This window comes from Scyliorhinus torazame, chromosome 20 (assembly GCF_047496885.1).
Source record: "Scyliorhinus torazame isolate Kashiwa2021f chromosome 20, sScyTor2.1, whole genome shotgun sequence".
Taxonomy (NCBI): Eukaryota; Metazoa; Chordata; class Chondrichthyes; order Carcharhiniformes; family Scyliorhinidae; genus Scyliorhinus; species Scyliorhinus torazame.
Genome location: NC_092726.1, coordinates 28,427,221 through 28,444,828, shown reverse-complemented (window position 1 = coordinate 28,444,828; position 17,608 = coordinate 28,427,221). Strand labels below are relative to the sequence as shown.

The following is a 17,608-nucleotide window of genomic DNA, read 5'->3' as shown; positions in this document are numbered from 1 at the left end:
GGGCGGGGGATTGGGCCTAGGTAGGGTGGTCTTTCGAATGGCCTCCTTCTGCACTGCAGGGATTCAATGATCTAATTAAAGGGTGAAACAATATACAAATGAGAACACATGTTAAGCAGCCAGTGTACATAGATCCAAGGCACAATTAGATGTGTTACTGGGGAGAAAAGGGACAAAGGCTGGAGAAATGGCGGTCAACTGGGGCTGGAATATTCCCAAGCCTCCGGAATTCCTTTGGGATCCTCTCAGTCCCCCTGCTAGAATTAGGTGCTGACACTGGGAAGCGATCCCACTTTGCTCTATGAAGAACTGTCCTTAACCATGTCCTGTTCCGTTTGCCTACATATAGAGTCGATATTCGGATGGGAGGCCAACCTGGAAGTTGTGAAGAAACAGGCATTGCTGAGGAGATGGCCGACCTTAAAGTCATTCTCGCTAATGGCAACAAACCTGATCGAGACGTCGCCAAGGGTTTAGCTTCCAAACTTTTCGATCTGGATGGGTTTAAGAGGACAGATGTTGCGCCTTATCTGGAGAAGAAGTATGCCTATTGGATAGTAATATTCCTATCTGTATTTTGTTACTTATAAAGTTAGAGAAAAAGAGGACGCACAAGATCAGAAACACACAGAAGCAAATACCCTAACACGTAGCATTAATCTCTATGCAATTGAGTCTCATTAATAAAACAATGCATGGTCAGTTTACAGGAACAATTAAACGATGAGATCATGGTCAGGAGATTGATTACCCATTCTACGCTATTATTCTGATCGATCAAACTCAGTGTCCCAAACCTTGAAGCATTCTCCTCTCACTCGAAGGTCTGTGGTGATCTGTGAAATGGGATTTGGCGTTTGCTTACAGTCGATAGCTGAATGTTTCCAGCCCCCGTTGGTGATGGCTTGACTGGTCCTCACCCAGATGGCCACTAGAGATGCTACAATTGTCCCCAGAGTCATGAGAATTTCTATTTTTGTCTTATGGACCATACTTTTGGGAGTGGGGGTTAGCTAACTGTGATGCACTGTGTAGTTGAACAGTCTGTTGGCGCTCACTGTAGGGGTGTTATGGGAGAGGTGTTTTCAGAAACCCAAAATGTTTCATGGAGTTCAACCGACCTCCCCCTTTAATGGATTGTTGCTTTTGAAGCACACGGCTTGTTCCCCAGGTGTGGAATTACATTTATGGACACGTGGTTTTTAAAACAAAACAATGTTTATTCCATGAACTCAAATTAACCTTTTAAATAAACATTGGATCTCTTAACACCCCTTACTTCAAAGATAACCCCGAAAATAATACAACACTAAATAATCCCTCAAAATGTTCCTTTAAACATCCAAAAGACTTCAACTTTAACAACAGACATGAGGTTACAATCAATATATTTATAGTCTTTGGATTTGCAGACATCAACAGACCAGCTCTGTGTTTTCTTCTTGCAGCTCTTTGCAAAACTCCCAGACACTCCCAGCTGCCTCCTCAAACTGAAATCAAAAGCAGAAGTGAGCTCAGCCCAACCTCTGACATCACTTCAGTAATATGATCAGCTCCATTTCTTAAAGGTACTCTCATATGACAGTGGCGATGGCTGACTGACGCAGGATCCGATGTGGCATCAATTCTGATGAAGACCTGTTCGTTCTTCATTTGATTTATGTCCCTTAGACTTTGAGAATATTGAAGTTGTTGTCCCCAATCCAAACTCTGTTCCCTAGCGACCAACTCCATCTCTCTCTCCCCTGGGATCACTGTGAGGTGAATCACAGAAATTACAGAATCTCAGAAAAATACAGTGCATTAGAGCCTCTTCGGGCTATCGAGTCTGCACCGACACATGAGTCAAAATGTAACATCTCAAAGTTTGCAGATGATACCAAGTTGGGTGGGAGGGTGAATTGTGACGAGGATGCAGGGATCCTACAGCAAGATCTGGACAGGTTGGACGAGTGGGCAAACCAGTGGCAGATGCAGTATAATTTGGGTAAGTGTGAGGTTATTCATTTTGGAAGCAAAAACAGGAAGGCAGATTACTACCTGAATGGTTGTAAATTGGGAGAGGGGAGTGTGCAGCGGGACCTGGGTGTCCTTGTGCACCAGACGCTGAAGGTAAGCATGCAGGTGCAGCAGGCGGTAAAGAAGGCAAATGGTACGTTGGCCTTCATTGCGAGAGGTTTCGAGTATAGAAGCAGGGATGTGTTGCTGCAATTGTACAGGGCCTTGGTGAGGCCACATCTGGAGTATTGTGGGCAGTTTTGGTCTCCTTCTCTGAGGAAGGATGTTCTTGCTCTCGAGGGAGTGCAGCGAAGGTTTACCAGACTGATTCCTGGGATGGCGGGACTGTCAGATGAGGAGAGATTGACTCGGTTGGGATTGTTCTCGCTGGAGTTCAGAAGAATGAGGGGGGATCTCATAGAGACGTATAAAATTCTAACAGGACTAGACAGGGTAGATGCAGGGAAGATGTTACCAATGATGAGTGTGTCCAGAACCAGGGGTCACAGCCTGAGGATTCAGGATAAACCATTTCAGACAGAGATAAGGAGACATTTCTTCACCCAAAGAGTGGTGAGCCTGTGGAATTCATTCCCACAGGAAGTAGTTGATGCTAAATCATTGAATGTATTCAAGAGGCGGCTGGAAATAGCACTTGGGGAAAATGGGATCAAAGGCTATGGGGGGGGGAGCAGGATTAGGCTATTGAGTTGGATGATCAGCCATGATGGTGATGAATGGCGGAGCAGGCTCGAAGGGCCAAAAGGCCTCCTCCTGCTCCTATCTACTATGTATCTATGAGTTAAGACAGTCTGTTCACGACCTGGGTGTCACATTTGACCCTAAAAGGAGCTTCCAAACTGCACATTCGCATCTCGGCCTCTTTCGACCGCTCCAACATTGCGGACTTTCCGTTCCCCCAGCTCACTGGCACCTGAAACCTACATTCATGCTCTTGTTCCCGCGAAGCTTGATTATTCCAAACCACTGGCTGCTCCCCCAGCCGTAACCTTGAACTCATCCAGAGGTCTACTGCCTGTGTTTCAACTCACTGCATGTCCTGTTCACCGTCACCCACCATGCTCGCTGACCTACGTGATGCACAATCAATTACTCTCGAGACAAGGTGAGGCATAACTAATAGGCCTCAATCTGCTCTAACTGTACCCAGCAGCTTCGGTACAGAAAGTGAAGGCTGCTGGGACGGCATCGGTTCTTATACTCCGCCTCGCAGGGCGGAGCTATGTACATCAGCCAATGGTAGACTCCTGGGTCTAGCCAATGGCCATTCACCTCTCAGGTACCGCAATACCTGGTATTACCACACTACGTTTGCTCCGAGCCCTGATATTCTCATCCATGGTTACAAATCCCCTCCAGCCTCACAACCCTGAGTTTTCAACCCTAATCTAATTCTGGCCAATTGAGAATCTCCAATTTTTATTGCTGTCCTGTTGAAAATGAAAAATGAAAACCGCTTGTCGTCACAAGTAGGCTTCAAATGGAGTTGCTGTGAAAAGCCCCCAGTCGCTACATTCCGCCGCCTGTTTGGGGAGTCATCCTCGCGCACGCGCAGGGGGGAGTTCACCTACGCGTCGGCCATGGCGGAGGCTGATGGTCGGCGCGTAGGAAAAGAGTGCCCCCACGGCACAGGCCCGCCCGCGGATCGGTGGGCCCCGATTGCGGGCCAGGCCACCGTGGGGGTACCCTCCGGGGCCAGATCGCCCCGCGCCCCCCCTCCCCCCCCCCCAGGCCCCCCCGCGCCACCAGGACCCGCCGGTAAGGGAGGTGGTTTAATTTACGCCGGCGGGACAGGCATTACAGCGGCGGGACTTCGGCCCATCGCAGGCCGGAGAATCGCCCGTGGGGGGGGGGCGGGGGAGCGCGCTGAATCTCCGGTGCCGGAGAATTCGGCGGCCGGAGGGAGCGGGATTCACGCCGCCCCCCACCCACCCCCCCCCGGCGATTCCCCGACCCGGCGGGGGGTCGGAGAATCCCGCCCCAAGGCCTTGGGCCCCGTATCTACGAACATAGCATTTCTTCAGCCAGAGGGCGGTGAATCTGTGGAGCCGCAGAAGGCTGTGGGAGGCCAAATCGCCGAGTGTGTTTAAGACAGAGATAGATAGGTTCTTGATTAATAAGGGGGTCAGGGGTTATGGGGAGAAGGCAGGAGAATGGGGATGAGAAACATGTCAGCCATGATTGAATGGCGGACCAGACCTGATGGGCCGAATGGCTTAATTCTGCTCCTACGTCTTATCTGATAGTGACCTCAAATCAGCATCCCCCTCACCCCCGATAACCTGTCACTCCCAAACTCACCAAGAATCTATCAACCTCTGCCAACACCAACGTTTCAGTCTGAGAGAAATGAAACATCAATCACCCCAAGGGCCCGATTCAGCAGCCTAGTCGTGCCCGACTTGGTGTCGGGTCGAGGCCGTTGGAACTTGCGAGATTTGCGACGCTGGGAACATCTTGCGAGATTCAATATGCGCTTGCCCAATTCACCCGGGGCCTGGCAACCACCGGCCTCCCCAGCGAGGCTTCAACCGGGTGCCATTTGTTACTGGTTCATAAAGCTGTGAGGGTGGGGGGAGGGGACTCGCCGGGGGGGTTGAGGATCCTGGATGGTCGGGCACTGGGCAGGGTGGCCCCCTGGCCTGTGTCGCCTGCATTAAACCCATTTTATCTAAGCCTTTATTTTTTTTGAATTGATTGCCGATCACAAACAGCTCGGGCCATTTCAGAGGGCGTTTTAACCGCCAACCACATTGCGGTTCGGGAACCATGTGCAGGCCGGATTTCCTTCCCCTCAAGTGAACCCAATGGCTTTGTGATCCATCTTTCGACTTTTAATTACACATTTGGGTTTTATCTGTCATGGTGGGATTCGAACCCGCACCTCGGAGATCCATCAGTGGTTAGCACTGCTGCCTCACAGCACCAGGGACCCGGGTTAAATTCCGGCCTCGGTGGGACTGTCTATGTGGAGTTTGCACGTTCGCCCCGTGTCTGCGTGGGTTTCCTCCGGGTGCTCCGGTTTCCTCCCACAGCCCAAAGATGTGCAGGTTAGGTGGATTGGCCGTGCTAAATTCCCCCTTAGCGTCCAAAAAGGTTAGGTAGGGTTACTGGGTTACAGGAATAGGGTCAGGGCATGGGCCAAACTAGGGTGATCTTTCCAAGGGCCAAATAGCCTTCTCCTGCACTAATTTATGTTCTATTCTTCTCTCTGCCAGTTTATGAATTTGTCGTAAAATGCAAAATATAAATGCTTTTTTGAAATTTGTTCATGGTGTGTGGTTGCCAGTAGCATTTATTGCTGAGCCTTAGTTACCTTTCGAGGGTGGTGATGAGCCTACTCAAGTTGTTGCAGTCCACGGCGTATAGGCCCACCCCCAGTGCTGTTAGGGGGGAGGTTACACTATCTTGATCCAGAGGAAGGAGCGGTGACACAGTTCACATTAGGATGGTGTCAGCAGCTGAAAGAATAACTTGCAGATGGTGGCGTTCCCATGCATTTGCTGTCCTTAGGCTGAGTGGTAGTTGTCGTGGGTTTGGAATGTTGCCGAAGGAGCCTTCTCGAGTTGCTGCAGTGCATCTTGTCGATGGTACACACGGCTGCCACTGTGCGTCGGTGGCGGAGGGAGTGAGTGTTTGTGGATGGGGTGCCGATCAAGCTGCTTTGTCCTGGATGGTGTCGAGCTTCTCGAGTGTTGTTGGGAGCCGCACTCATCCAGGCAAGTGGAGAGTGTTCCATCACACTCCTGACTTGTGCCTTCCTGAGGAAGGAGCAGCGCTCCGAAAGCTCACTAGCTCAAAACAAACCTGTTGGACTTTAACCTGGTGTTGTAAGGCTTCTTACAGTGCTCACCCCAGTACAACGCCACATCTTGTGCCTTGTAGATGGTGGACAGGCTTTGGGGAGTCAGGAGGTGAGTTACTCTCCGCAGGATTCCCAGCCTCTGACCTGCTCTGGTAGCCACAGTATTTATATGGCTGGGTCCAGTTCAGTTTCTGGTTAATGGTAACCCCCAGGATGTTGATTGTGGAGGATTCAGTGATAGTAATCGCATTCCATAGAATCCCTACAGTGCAGAAGGAGGCCCAACGAGCCTCAATCGACCCCCCGAAAGAGTACTCTACCCGGGTCCACTCCTCATCCACCCCGCCCTTTCCCCGTAACCCTATCTGCACATCCCTGGACACTAAGGGGCAATTTAGCGCGGCCAATTCACCTACCCTGCACATCTTTGGGTTGTGGGGGTGAGACCCACACAGGCACGGGGAGAATCCCCACGGACGGTGACCCGGGGCCGGGATCGCACCCGGATCCTCGGTGCCGTGAGGCAGCAGTGCTAACCACTGCGCCACCGTGCCGCCCTTCATTAACATATCAGGCGGAGGAATTGACAAGTCCGTTCATCATGTTGCACCAATAGCACAAGACGGCCATGTTGCCTGAAAGAAGCTGGATAAATCTTCTGACTTTTATTTCTTCGCTGTTTCTATTTCAGTAACGAATTCAGTCAGATGGTGGCTGAGGAGTATCTCCAATTATTTGACTTCAGCGAGATAGCATTGGACCAAGCTCTCAGGTAGGGAGGGTCTGATTCCGAGCTTTTGATTGTTCAAGCAGCTCTTTGGGGAGATGCTGATGCTGGACTTCTGACCCTGACTTTTGTGACCACAGGAAGTTCCTAAACGCATTTGTGCTGACTGGAGAGACTCAGGAAAGGGAACGAGTGCTGTTCCAATTCTCCACTCGATATCAACAGTGTAACCCCGATACCCTTCACAGCAGAGGTATGACGGATAAGCGGGAACCTCACTCTGAGCCACTCCATGGGGAGTGGACCCGGGTAGAGTACTCTTTCGGGGGGTCGATTGAGGCTCGTTGGGCCTCCTTCTGCACTGTAGGGATTCTATGGAATGCGATTACTATCACCTTCAGTGAAAGTTGACACGTTGTTTTCCTTTTAGCATCATCCGCAAGTGGAAACTAGAAATCTGTCCAATAAACTTCCTTTAATATTTGCAATAGGTTGCCAGTCAGCGAACGGATTTCATGTTTAGCTACATTCATGAACAGTAGACTCGGGTCTGCTATCTTGTAGCTGGCAAAAAGCACAGCCTCCTTTTTGAACCTTGGGGGCCTGTGGCCAGCACGGCTGCCTCACAGCGCCAGGGTCACCAGTTCAATTCCAGCCTCGGGTGTGGAGTTTGCACATTCCCCCTGTTTCCTCTGGGAGCACCGGTTTCCTCCCGCTGTCCAAAGATGTACACGTTAGTTGGATTGGGCGCACTAAATTGCCCCTTAGTGTCCAAAGGTGTGCAGGTTAGGTGGATTGGCCATGATAAGATTGCCTCTTAGTGTCTCAGTGCAAAGATGTGCGGCTTAGGTGGGGTTACGGGGCTAGGATGAGGGAGTGAGCCCAGGTAGGGTGCTTTCTCAGAGGGTCAGGGCAGACTCATGGGCTGAAAGTCACTGAAAGGGGCAACACAGGTGGAGAAGGTAGTCAAGAAGGCCTACGGCATGCTTGCCTTCATTGGCCGGGGCATTGAGTATAAGAATCGGCAAGTCATGTTGCAGCTGTACAGATCCTTAGTTAGGCCACACTTGGAGTATAGTGTTCAATTCTGGTCGCCACACCACCAGAAGGATGTGGAGGCTTTAGAGAGGGTGCAGAAGAGATTTACCAGAATGTTGCCTGGTATGGAGGGCATTAGCTATGAGGAGCGGTCGAATAAACTCGGTTCGTTCTCACTGGAACGACGGAGGTTGAGGGGCGACCTGATAGAGGTCTACAAAATTATGAGGGGCATAGACAGAGTGGATGGTCAGAGGCTTTTCCCCAGAGTAGAGGGGTCAATTACTGAGGGGCATCGGTTTAAGGTGCGAGGGGCAAGGTTTAGAGGAGATGTACGAGGCAAGTTTTTTACACAGAGGGTAGTGGGTGCCTGGAACACGCTGCCGGAGGAGGTGGTGGAAGCAGGGACGATAGTGACATTTAAGGGGCATCTTGACAAATACATGAATAGGATGGGAATAGAGGGATACGGACCCCGGAAGTGGAGAAGATTTTAGTTTAGTCGGGCAGCATGGTCGGCACAGGCTTGGAGGGCCGAAGGGCCTGTTCCTGTGCTGCACTTTTCTTTGTTCTTTGTTCTTTGAATGGTCGCCTTCGGGATTCTATGAATTCCACAAAATTGAGGGCAGGCTGACGGGGGGGCGGGTGCAAAATTTGCAACTTATGTCTCCATGGGAAGGCTGTGGGCCTCTGCTCGCTCGTACCAGATCGACTTGCCCCGAGAAAATCTTTTGCTTTTGGCTTTTCAGCTCAACATTCATCCTCACCTTGCTGTGCTGTCTGAGTCAAGGTGGAGGCGGGAATGATGTGTCCACTTAGGGGAGGCAGTGGCGCAGCGGTATTGTCACTGGACTAGTAACCCAGAGACCCAGGTTCAAATCCCATCACTGCACATGGTGAAATTTGAATTCAGTAAATAAAATCTGGATTTAAAAGTCGAATGATGACCATTGTTGATTGTTGTAAAAGCCCATCTGACTCACGAATGTCCTTCAGAGAAGGAAACGTAGTTACCTAGAATCTACAGTGCAGAAGGAGGCCATTCGGCCCATCGAGTCTGCACCGGCTCTTGGAAAGAGCACCCTACCCAAGGTCCACACCTCCACCCTATCCCCATAACCGAGTAACCCCACCCAACACTAAGGGCAATTATGGACACTAAGGGCAATTTAGCGCGGCCAATCCACCTAACCTGCACATCTTTGGACTGTGGGAGGAAACCGGAGCACCCGGAGGAAACCCACGCACACACGGGGAGGATATGTAGACTCCGCACAGACAGTGACCCAAGCCGGGAATCGAACCTGGGACCCTGGAGCTGTGAAGCAATTGTGCTATCCACATGCTACCGTGCTGCCGTCCTTACCTGGTCGGGTCTACATGTGACTCCAGACCCACAGCAAAGTGGTTGACTCTTAACTGCCCCTCGATATAGGGCAATAAATGCGGGCACAGCCTCTTATGCCCACATCCCATGAACGAATTTTTAAAAAAACCAGACCCGAGGGGACTGTTTGAAAATTAGAATCGCCTTTAAAGGGCAGAGATAAATATAACATTTTTTCTCAGAGCAGTGTGCTATTTTGGATCTCTCTGCCTCAGAAGGCGGTGGAAGCGAGGTCACTGAATATTTTTAAGGTGGAGGTCGATCAATTTTTGTTCAGCAAGGGAATCATCGGGTGGGGGTAGGTGGGGAATGTGGTATTCGAAACATAAACAGCTCATCCAAGATCTTATTGAGTGACAGAGCAAGCTTGAGGGGTCGAAAGATCTACTTTTGCTTCCGTTTTGTACATTTCTACGAGGCTGCAGATCACCAGCCTTATTACTGGAAGGCTTGAGATCTCGAAGCAATCAGGCCTCGCGTTTATCGCTTCCAGCGGAGGGATTGTTCCGCGCTCCTAGCCCTCACTGGTCTTGGTGCTGGAAACCAATTTCCACACCTCAAATTATTCCAGTCGGGAAAGGTCAGCGTCCAAACATATTCGGCAGGATTCTCCGTGGGCGGGATCCTCCACTTCGGGTTTCCCGAATCCCCGGCTGCCGGATTGGAGGATCCCGCAGCCGGCGGGGGCGTTCCACGCTGGAAAACGGGCCTGGCAGGACGGAGAATCTCGCCCATTGTCCCATCCTACTCGATGCCCATATCCCAGAGGCAGTGCCAGCAGGTTAAACAATCGATTGGCTGATTGGCAGGGCGCCCGACTTGCCATGGATAATAATGACAGGATAACATCTGACCTCACCTATCCCTTATCTTTTGTAGATGCTGTCCACACCATAATTTGTGCACTTATGCTGCTAAATACGGATCTTCATGGACAGGTAAGCTTTCTAGAGTCCGGGTTAAGCTTGTACATAATTCTATGAGGGCCATTCTTTGAACACGATGCATAAAATACCACAGCATCACACAAACTCTGAATGTAACTGAGTCCATGGAAATGGTACAAACATTAGAGAACATTGCAGAGTCTTGCTCCTATTCCCCATTGATAAAGAACATGACCATGGACAGACTCTTCCTGTTCCTTGTGGGAAGTGCTGAGGGACTGAGGCTGTGGTCAGTCCTACTTACTGCTTGTGGGCAATGGTCGCCAGGCCACCCGCACATTTTAACAGATGGGTGTTGGTACTGTTCCAGCCCATTGGGCTGTAAAATGTGGCCATAACATCCCGTGACGAATCTCCACTCAACAATCAGCCGTCTTAAACAAACTTTGTAATGTCCAGTCATCTTTGTTTGGGTAACAATGGAATATAATCCTCCCCTAGATGAGGCAGCTCCTTGTTTATGGAAACGGGATCGATGGTCATGAAACAGACTCTACGATAATACTCTTTTCACTGTGTAAGTGTTGACCACTCACCCCACATGAATACAACATCCTCCTCACAGTCCTTCTCACTCACCCAGATAGCGGGTGGCCAAAACCTATGCACCTATGTTTCGGGATGCCTTCTCCTTGAAATGGCTGCTCCCATTGCCTCAGGCTTCCAGACTCAGCTCGTTCCAAGCCCCCCCCCCCTCCCCCCCCCCCCCCCCCATTGCGTGGTTCAGCCTGAGCCCAAGAGAGAGAAAATTCTCTCTGGGAATATCGTCACTTATTCTTCTACTTTTTCCTGTTTTCCATCGCTGTTTTAGAATCTCGGGAAAAGCATGTCGAGCCAGGACTTCGTCACTAACTTGGAAGGCATGAATGATGGGAAGGACTTTCCAAAAGAAATGTTGAAGGTAACAATTTAGATTCTCTCTCATATAATTAGCTCCACTCTCACGTCATGACCGCGATTCTTCAGGAATACCGGTTACCTTCTGGCGTCAAGTGGCCCTTCATGTGTGAACTCAAAGGAGCAGAGATTTCGCTGTATCGGATTATATAGGAAATGTAATGCAGAAACAGGCCATTAGACCATTCTGATGTTCCACTTGAGTCTCTTCCCCTCTTTCCTCATTTAAATCTCCCATCGTAACCCTCCCTTCTCCCTCATAGAAACAGGCATAACAAATAGAAGCAGGCGGGGGCCATTCGGCCCTTCGAGCCTGATCCCCCATCCATTATGATCATGGCTGACCATCAAGTTCATTACCCCGTACCGCCTTCCCCACATACCCCTCGATCCCTTTAGCCCCAAGAGCTAAATCTAATTCCTTCTTGAAATGACTCAACGTTTGGCCCCAACTGCTTTCTGTGGTAGCAAATTCCACAGAGTCACCGCTCTCTGGGTGAAGAAATTTCTCCTCACCTCAGTCCTAAAAGTTTTACCCCTTATCCACAAACTCTGACCCCTAGTTCTGGACTCCCCCACCATCGGGAACATTCTTTCTGAATCTGCGCTGTCCAATCCTGTTAGAATTTTATAAGTTTCTATGAGATCCCCTCTCACTCTTCCAAACTCCAATGAATATAATCCTAACCGACTTAGTCTATCCTCATATGACAGTCCCGCCATCCCAGGAATCAGTCTGGTAAACCTTCGCGGGACTGGAAATAGGGTCAGATTTAGACTGTTGTGGGGGGACAGGGTCGGAGAGAGGGCAGGTGATATTCCCAGTACTCCCTAGCTGACAAAGGTACATCCAGTCTCGAACGTGAGCTCCCTTCCCTCTTCTCAGGTGCTGAGATTCTGCAGTATTTTTCGTTTTAGTTTCAGATTCCACAATCCGCAGTCATTTGTTGATATTTGACAATTATATGTTTGTTCTAAAATGAATTTCTTGTTCAGCATTTGTCTAACACTTTCTCTGCTTCGGGTTTTAGGCACTATACCACGCAATCAAAAGCAAAAAGATGGAGTGGGCAATGTAAGTAGATTTTTATATATTTCCCAGATATATACAGAGCCCAGTGACATCCCAGATATACACAGAGCCCAGTGAGAGACACCCCAGATACAGAGCCCAGTGAGAGACACCCCAGATATACACAGAGCCCAGTGAGAGACATCCCAGATATATACAGAGCCCAGTGAGTGCCATCCCAGATATATACAGAGCCCAGTGAGTGACATCCCAGATATACACAGAGCCCAGTGAGAGACATCCCAGATATATACAGAGCATAGTGACATCCCAGATATATACAGAGCCCAGTGAGTGACATCCCAGATATATACAGAGCCCAGTGAGAGACACCCCAGATACAGAGCCCAGTGACATCCCAGATATATACAGAGCCCAGTGAGTGACATCCCAGATATATACAGAGCCCAGTGACATCCCAGATATACACAGAGCCCAGTGAGAGACACCCCAGATACAGAGCCCAGTGAGAGACACCCCAGATACAGAGCCCAGTGATATCCCAGATATATACAGAGCCCAGTGAGTGACATCCCAGATATATACAGAGCCCAGCGACATCCCAGATATATACAGAGCCCAGTGAGAGACATCCCAGATATATACAGAGCCAGTGAGAGACATCCCAGATATATACATAACCCAGTGAGAGACATCCCTGACATATACAGAGCCCAGTGAGAGACACCCCAGATATATACAGAGCCCAGTGAGGGACATCCCAGATATATACAGAGCCCAGTGACATCCCAGATACATACAGAGCCCAGCGACATCCCAGATATATACAGAGCCCAGCGACGTCCCAGATATATACAGAGCCCTGTGAGTGACATCCCAGATATATACAGAGCCCAGTGAGTGACATCCCAGATATATACAGAGACAAGTGAGGGACATCCCAGATTTACACAGAGCCCAGTGAGAGACATCCCAGTTAAATACAGAGTCCAGTGACATCCCAGATATACACAGAGCCCAGTGAGAGTCATCCCAGATATATACAGAGCCCAGTGAGAGACATCCCAGATATATACAGAGCCCAGTGAGGGACATCCCAGATATATACAGTGCCCAGTGAGGGACATCCCAGATATATGCAGAGCCCAGTGAGTGACATCCCAGATACAGAGCCCAGTGACATCCCAGATATATACAGAGCAAGTGAGTGACATCCCAGATACAGAGCCCAGTGACATCCCAGATATATACAGAGCCCAGTGAGAGACATCCCAGATACAGAGCCCAGTGACATCCCAGATATACATACAGAGCCCAGTGAGTGACATCCCAGATACAGAGCCCAGTGAGATCCCAGATATATACAGAGCCCAGTGATATCCCAGATATATACAGAGCCCAGTGAGTGACATCCCAGATATATACAGAGCCCAGTGAGAGACATCCCAGATATATACAGAGCCCAGTGAGAGACATCCCAGATATATACAGAGCCCAGTGAGAGACATCCCAGATATATACAGAGCCCAGTGAGGGACATCCCAGATATATACAGAGCCCAGCGACATCCCAGATATATACAGAGCCCAGTGACATCCCAGATATATACAGAGCCCAGTGAGGGACATCCCAGATATATACAGAGCCCAGCGACATCCCAGATATATACAGAGCCCAGTGACATCCCAGATATATACAGAGCCCAGTGAGGGACATCCCAGATATATACAGAGCCCAGCGACATCCCAGATATATACAGAGCCCAGTGACATCCCAGATATATACAGAGTCCAGTAAGGGACATCCCAGATATATACAGAGCCCAGTGAGGGACATCCCAGATATATACAGAGCCCAGTGAGAGACATCCCAGATATATACAGAGCCCAGTGAGGGACATCCCAGATATATACAGAGCCCAGTGAGGGACATCCCAGATATATACAGAGCCCAGTGAGGGACATCCCAGATATATACAGAGCCCAGCGACATCCCAGATATATACAGAGCCCAGTGAGTGACATCCCAGATATATACAGAGCCCAGTGAGGGACATCCCAGATATATACAGAGCCCAGTGAGAGACATCCCAGATATATACAGAGCCCAGTAAGAGACATCCCAGATATATACAGAGCCCAGTGAGGGACATCCCAGATATATACAGAGCCCAGTGAGAGACATCCCAGATATATACAGAGCCCAGTGAGGGACATCCCAGATATATACAGAGCCCAGCGACATCCCAGATATATACAGAGCCCAGTGAGGGACATCCCAGATATATACAGAGCCCAGTGAGAGACATCCCAGATATATACAGAGCCCAGTGAGAGACATCCCAGATATATACAGAGCCCAGTGAGTGACATCCCAGATATATACAGAGTCCAGTGAGAGACATCCCAGATATATACAGAGCCCAGTGACATCCCAGATATATACAGAGCCCAGTGAGTGACATCCCAGATATATATAGAGCCCAGTAAGAGACATCCCAGATATATACAGAGCCCAGTGACATCCCAGATATATACAGAGCCCAGTGAGGGACATCCCAGATATATACAGAGCCCAGTGAGTGACATCCCAGATACAGAGCCCAGTGACATCCCAGATATATACAGAGCAAGTGAGTGACATCCCAGATACAGAGCCCAGTGACATCCCAGATATATACAGAGCACAGTGAGGGACATCCCAGATATATACAGAGCCCAGTGAGAGACATCCCAGATACCGAGCCCAGTGACATCCCAGATATATACAGAGCAAGTGAGTGACATCCCAGATACAGAGCCCAGTGACATCCCAGATATATACAGAGCACAGTGAGAGACATCCCAGATATATACAGAGCACAGTGAGGGACATCCCAGATATATACAGAGCCCAGTGAGGTATATCCCAGATATATACAGAGCCCAGTGAGAGATATCCCAGATATATACAGAGCCCAGTGACATCCCAGATATATACAGAGCCCAGTGAGAGATATCCCAGATATATACAGAGCCCAGTGACATCCCAGATATATACAGAGCCCAGTGAGAGACATCCCAGATATATACAGAGCCCAGTGACTTCCCAAATATATACAGAGCCCAGTGAGAGACATCCCAGATATATACAGAGCCCAGTGAGGGACATCCCAGATATATACAGAGCCCAGCGACATCCCAGATATATACAGAGCCTAGTGAGGGACATCCCAGATAAATACAGAGTCCAGTGACATCCCAGATATATACAGAGACAAGTGAGAGACATCCCAGATATATACAGAGACAAGTGAGGGACATCCCAGATATACACAGAGCCCAGTGAGAGACATCCCAGATACAGAGCCCAGTGAGAGACATCCCAGATATATACAGAGCCCAGCGACATCCCAGATATATACAGAGCCCAGTGAGGGACATCCCAGATAAATACAGAGTCCAGTGACATCCCAGATATATACAGAGACAAGTGAGAGACATCCCAGATATACACAGAGCCCAGTGAGGGACATCCCAGATATATACAGAGCCCAGTGACATCCCAGATATATACAGAGCCCAGTGAGGGACATCCCAGATATATACAGAGCCCAATGACATCCCAGATATATACAGAGCCCAGTGAGAGACATCCCAGATACAGAGCCCAGTGACATCCCAGATATATACAGAGCCCAGTGACATCCCAGATATACACAGAGCCCAGTGAGAGACATCCCAGATATATACAGAGCCCAGTGAGAGACATCCCAGATATATACAGAGCCCAGTGAGGGACATCCCAGATATATACAGAGACAAGTGAGGGACATCCCAGATATATACAGAGCCAGTGAGAGACATCCCAGATACATACAGAGCCCAGTGAGAGACAACCCAGATACAGAGCCCAGTGACATCCCAGATATATACAGAGCCCAGTGATATCCCAGATATATACAGGGCCCAGTTAGTGACATCCCAGATATATACAGAGCCCAGTGAGAGACATCCCAGATATATACAGAGCCCAGTGAGAGACATCCCAGATATATACAGAGCGGGGCATCCCAGATATATACAGAGCCCAGCGACATCCCAGATATATACAGAGCCCAGTGAGTGACATCCCAGATATATACAGAGACAAGTGAGGGACATCCCAGATATACACAGAGCCCAGTGAGAGACATCCCAGATAAATACAGAGCCCAGTGACATCCCAGATATACACAGAGCCCAGTGAGAGACACCCCAGATACAGAGCCCAGTGAGAGAAACCCCAGATATACACAGAGCCCAGTGAGAGACATCCCAGATATATACAGAGCCCAGTAAGAGACATCCCAGATATATACAGAGCCCAGTGAGTGACACCCAGATATACACAGAGCCCAGTGAGAGACATCCCAGATATATACAGAGCCCAGTGACATCCCAGATATATACAGAGCCCAGTGAGTGACATCCCAGATATATACAGAGCCCAGTGAGAGACACCCCAGATACAGAGCCCAGTGACATCCCAGATAGATACAGAGCCCAGTGAGTGACATCCCAGGTATATACAGAGCCCAGTGACATCCCAGATATACACAGAGCCCAGTGAGAGACATCCCAGATATATACAGAGCCCAGTGAGAGACATCCCAGATATATACAGAGCCAGTGAGAGACATCCCAGATATATACATAACCCAGTGAGAGACATCCCTGACATATACAGAGCCCAGTGAGAGACATCCCAGATATATACAGAGCCCACTGAGGGACATCCCAGATATATAAAGAGCCCAGCGACATCCCAGATATATACAGAGCCCAGTGAGTGACATCCCAGATATATAGAGAGACAAGTGAGGGACATCCCAGATATACACAGAGCCCAGTGAGAGACATCCCAGATAAATACAGAGTCCAGTGACATCCCAGATATATACAGAGACAAGTGAGGGACATCCCAGATATATACAGAGCCCAGTGACATCCCAGATATATACAGAGCCCAGTGAGGGACATCCCAGATATATACAGAGCCCACTGAGTGACATCCCAGATACAGAGCCCAGTGACATCCCAGATATATACAGAGCAAGGGAGTGACATCCCAGATACAGAGACCAGTGACATCCCAGATATATACAGAGCCCAGTGAGAGACATCCCAGATACAGAGCCCAGTGACATCCCAGATATATATACAGACACTAGTGAGTGACATCCCAGATACAGAGCCCAGTGAGATCCCAGATATATACAGAGCCCAGTGATATCCCAGATATATACAGAGCCCAGTGAGTGACATCCCAGATATATACAGAGCCCAGTGAGAGACATCCCAGATATATACAGAGCCCAGTGAGAGACATCCCAGATATATACAGAGCCCAGTGAGGGACATCCCAGATATATACAGAGCCCAGCGACATCCCAGATATATACAGAGACAAGTGAGTGATATCCCAGATACAGAGCCCAGTGACATCCCAGATATATACAGAGCCCAGTGAGTGACATCCCAGATATATACAGAGCCCAGCGACATCCCAGATATATACAGAGACAAGTGAGTGATATCCCAGATACAGAGCCCAGTGACATCCCAGATATATACAGAGCCCAGTGAGAGACATCCCAGATACAGAGCCCAGTGACATCCCAGATATATATACAGAGCCCAGTGAGTGACATCCCAGAAACAGAGCCCAGTGACATCCCAGATATATACAGAGCCCAGTGATATCCCAGATATATACAGAGCCCAGTGAGTGACAT

General features: G+C 49.2%; 1 protein-coding gene across 1 annotated transcript in view; it reads left to right on the top strand.

The window, feature by feature from the left end:
• The window catches only part of LOC140397023 (uncharacterized), a 135,908-nt gene that overhangs the window by 55,468 nt on the left and 62,832 nt on the right, over nucleotides 1-17,608 (top strand). The window contains exons 5-10 of the mRNA XM_072486066.1: nucleotides 350-541; nucleotides 6,516-6,596; nucleotides 6,692-6,804; nucleotides 9,856-9,914; nucleotides 10,735-10,824; nucleotides 11,852-11,895. Of these exons, the coding sequence (XP_072342167.1) occupies nucleotides 350-541; nucleotides 6,516-6,596; nucleotides 6,692-6,804; nucleotides 9,856-9,914; nucleotides 10,735-10,824; nucleotides 11,852-11,895 (579 nt within the window). The remainder of the gene's footprint in view (nucleotides 1-349; nucleotides 542-6,515; nucleotides 6,597-6,691; nucleotides 6,805-9,855; nucleotides 9,915-10,734; nucleotides 10,825-11,851; nucleotides 11,896-17,608) is intronic.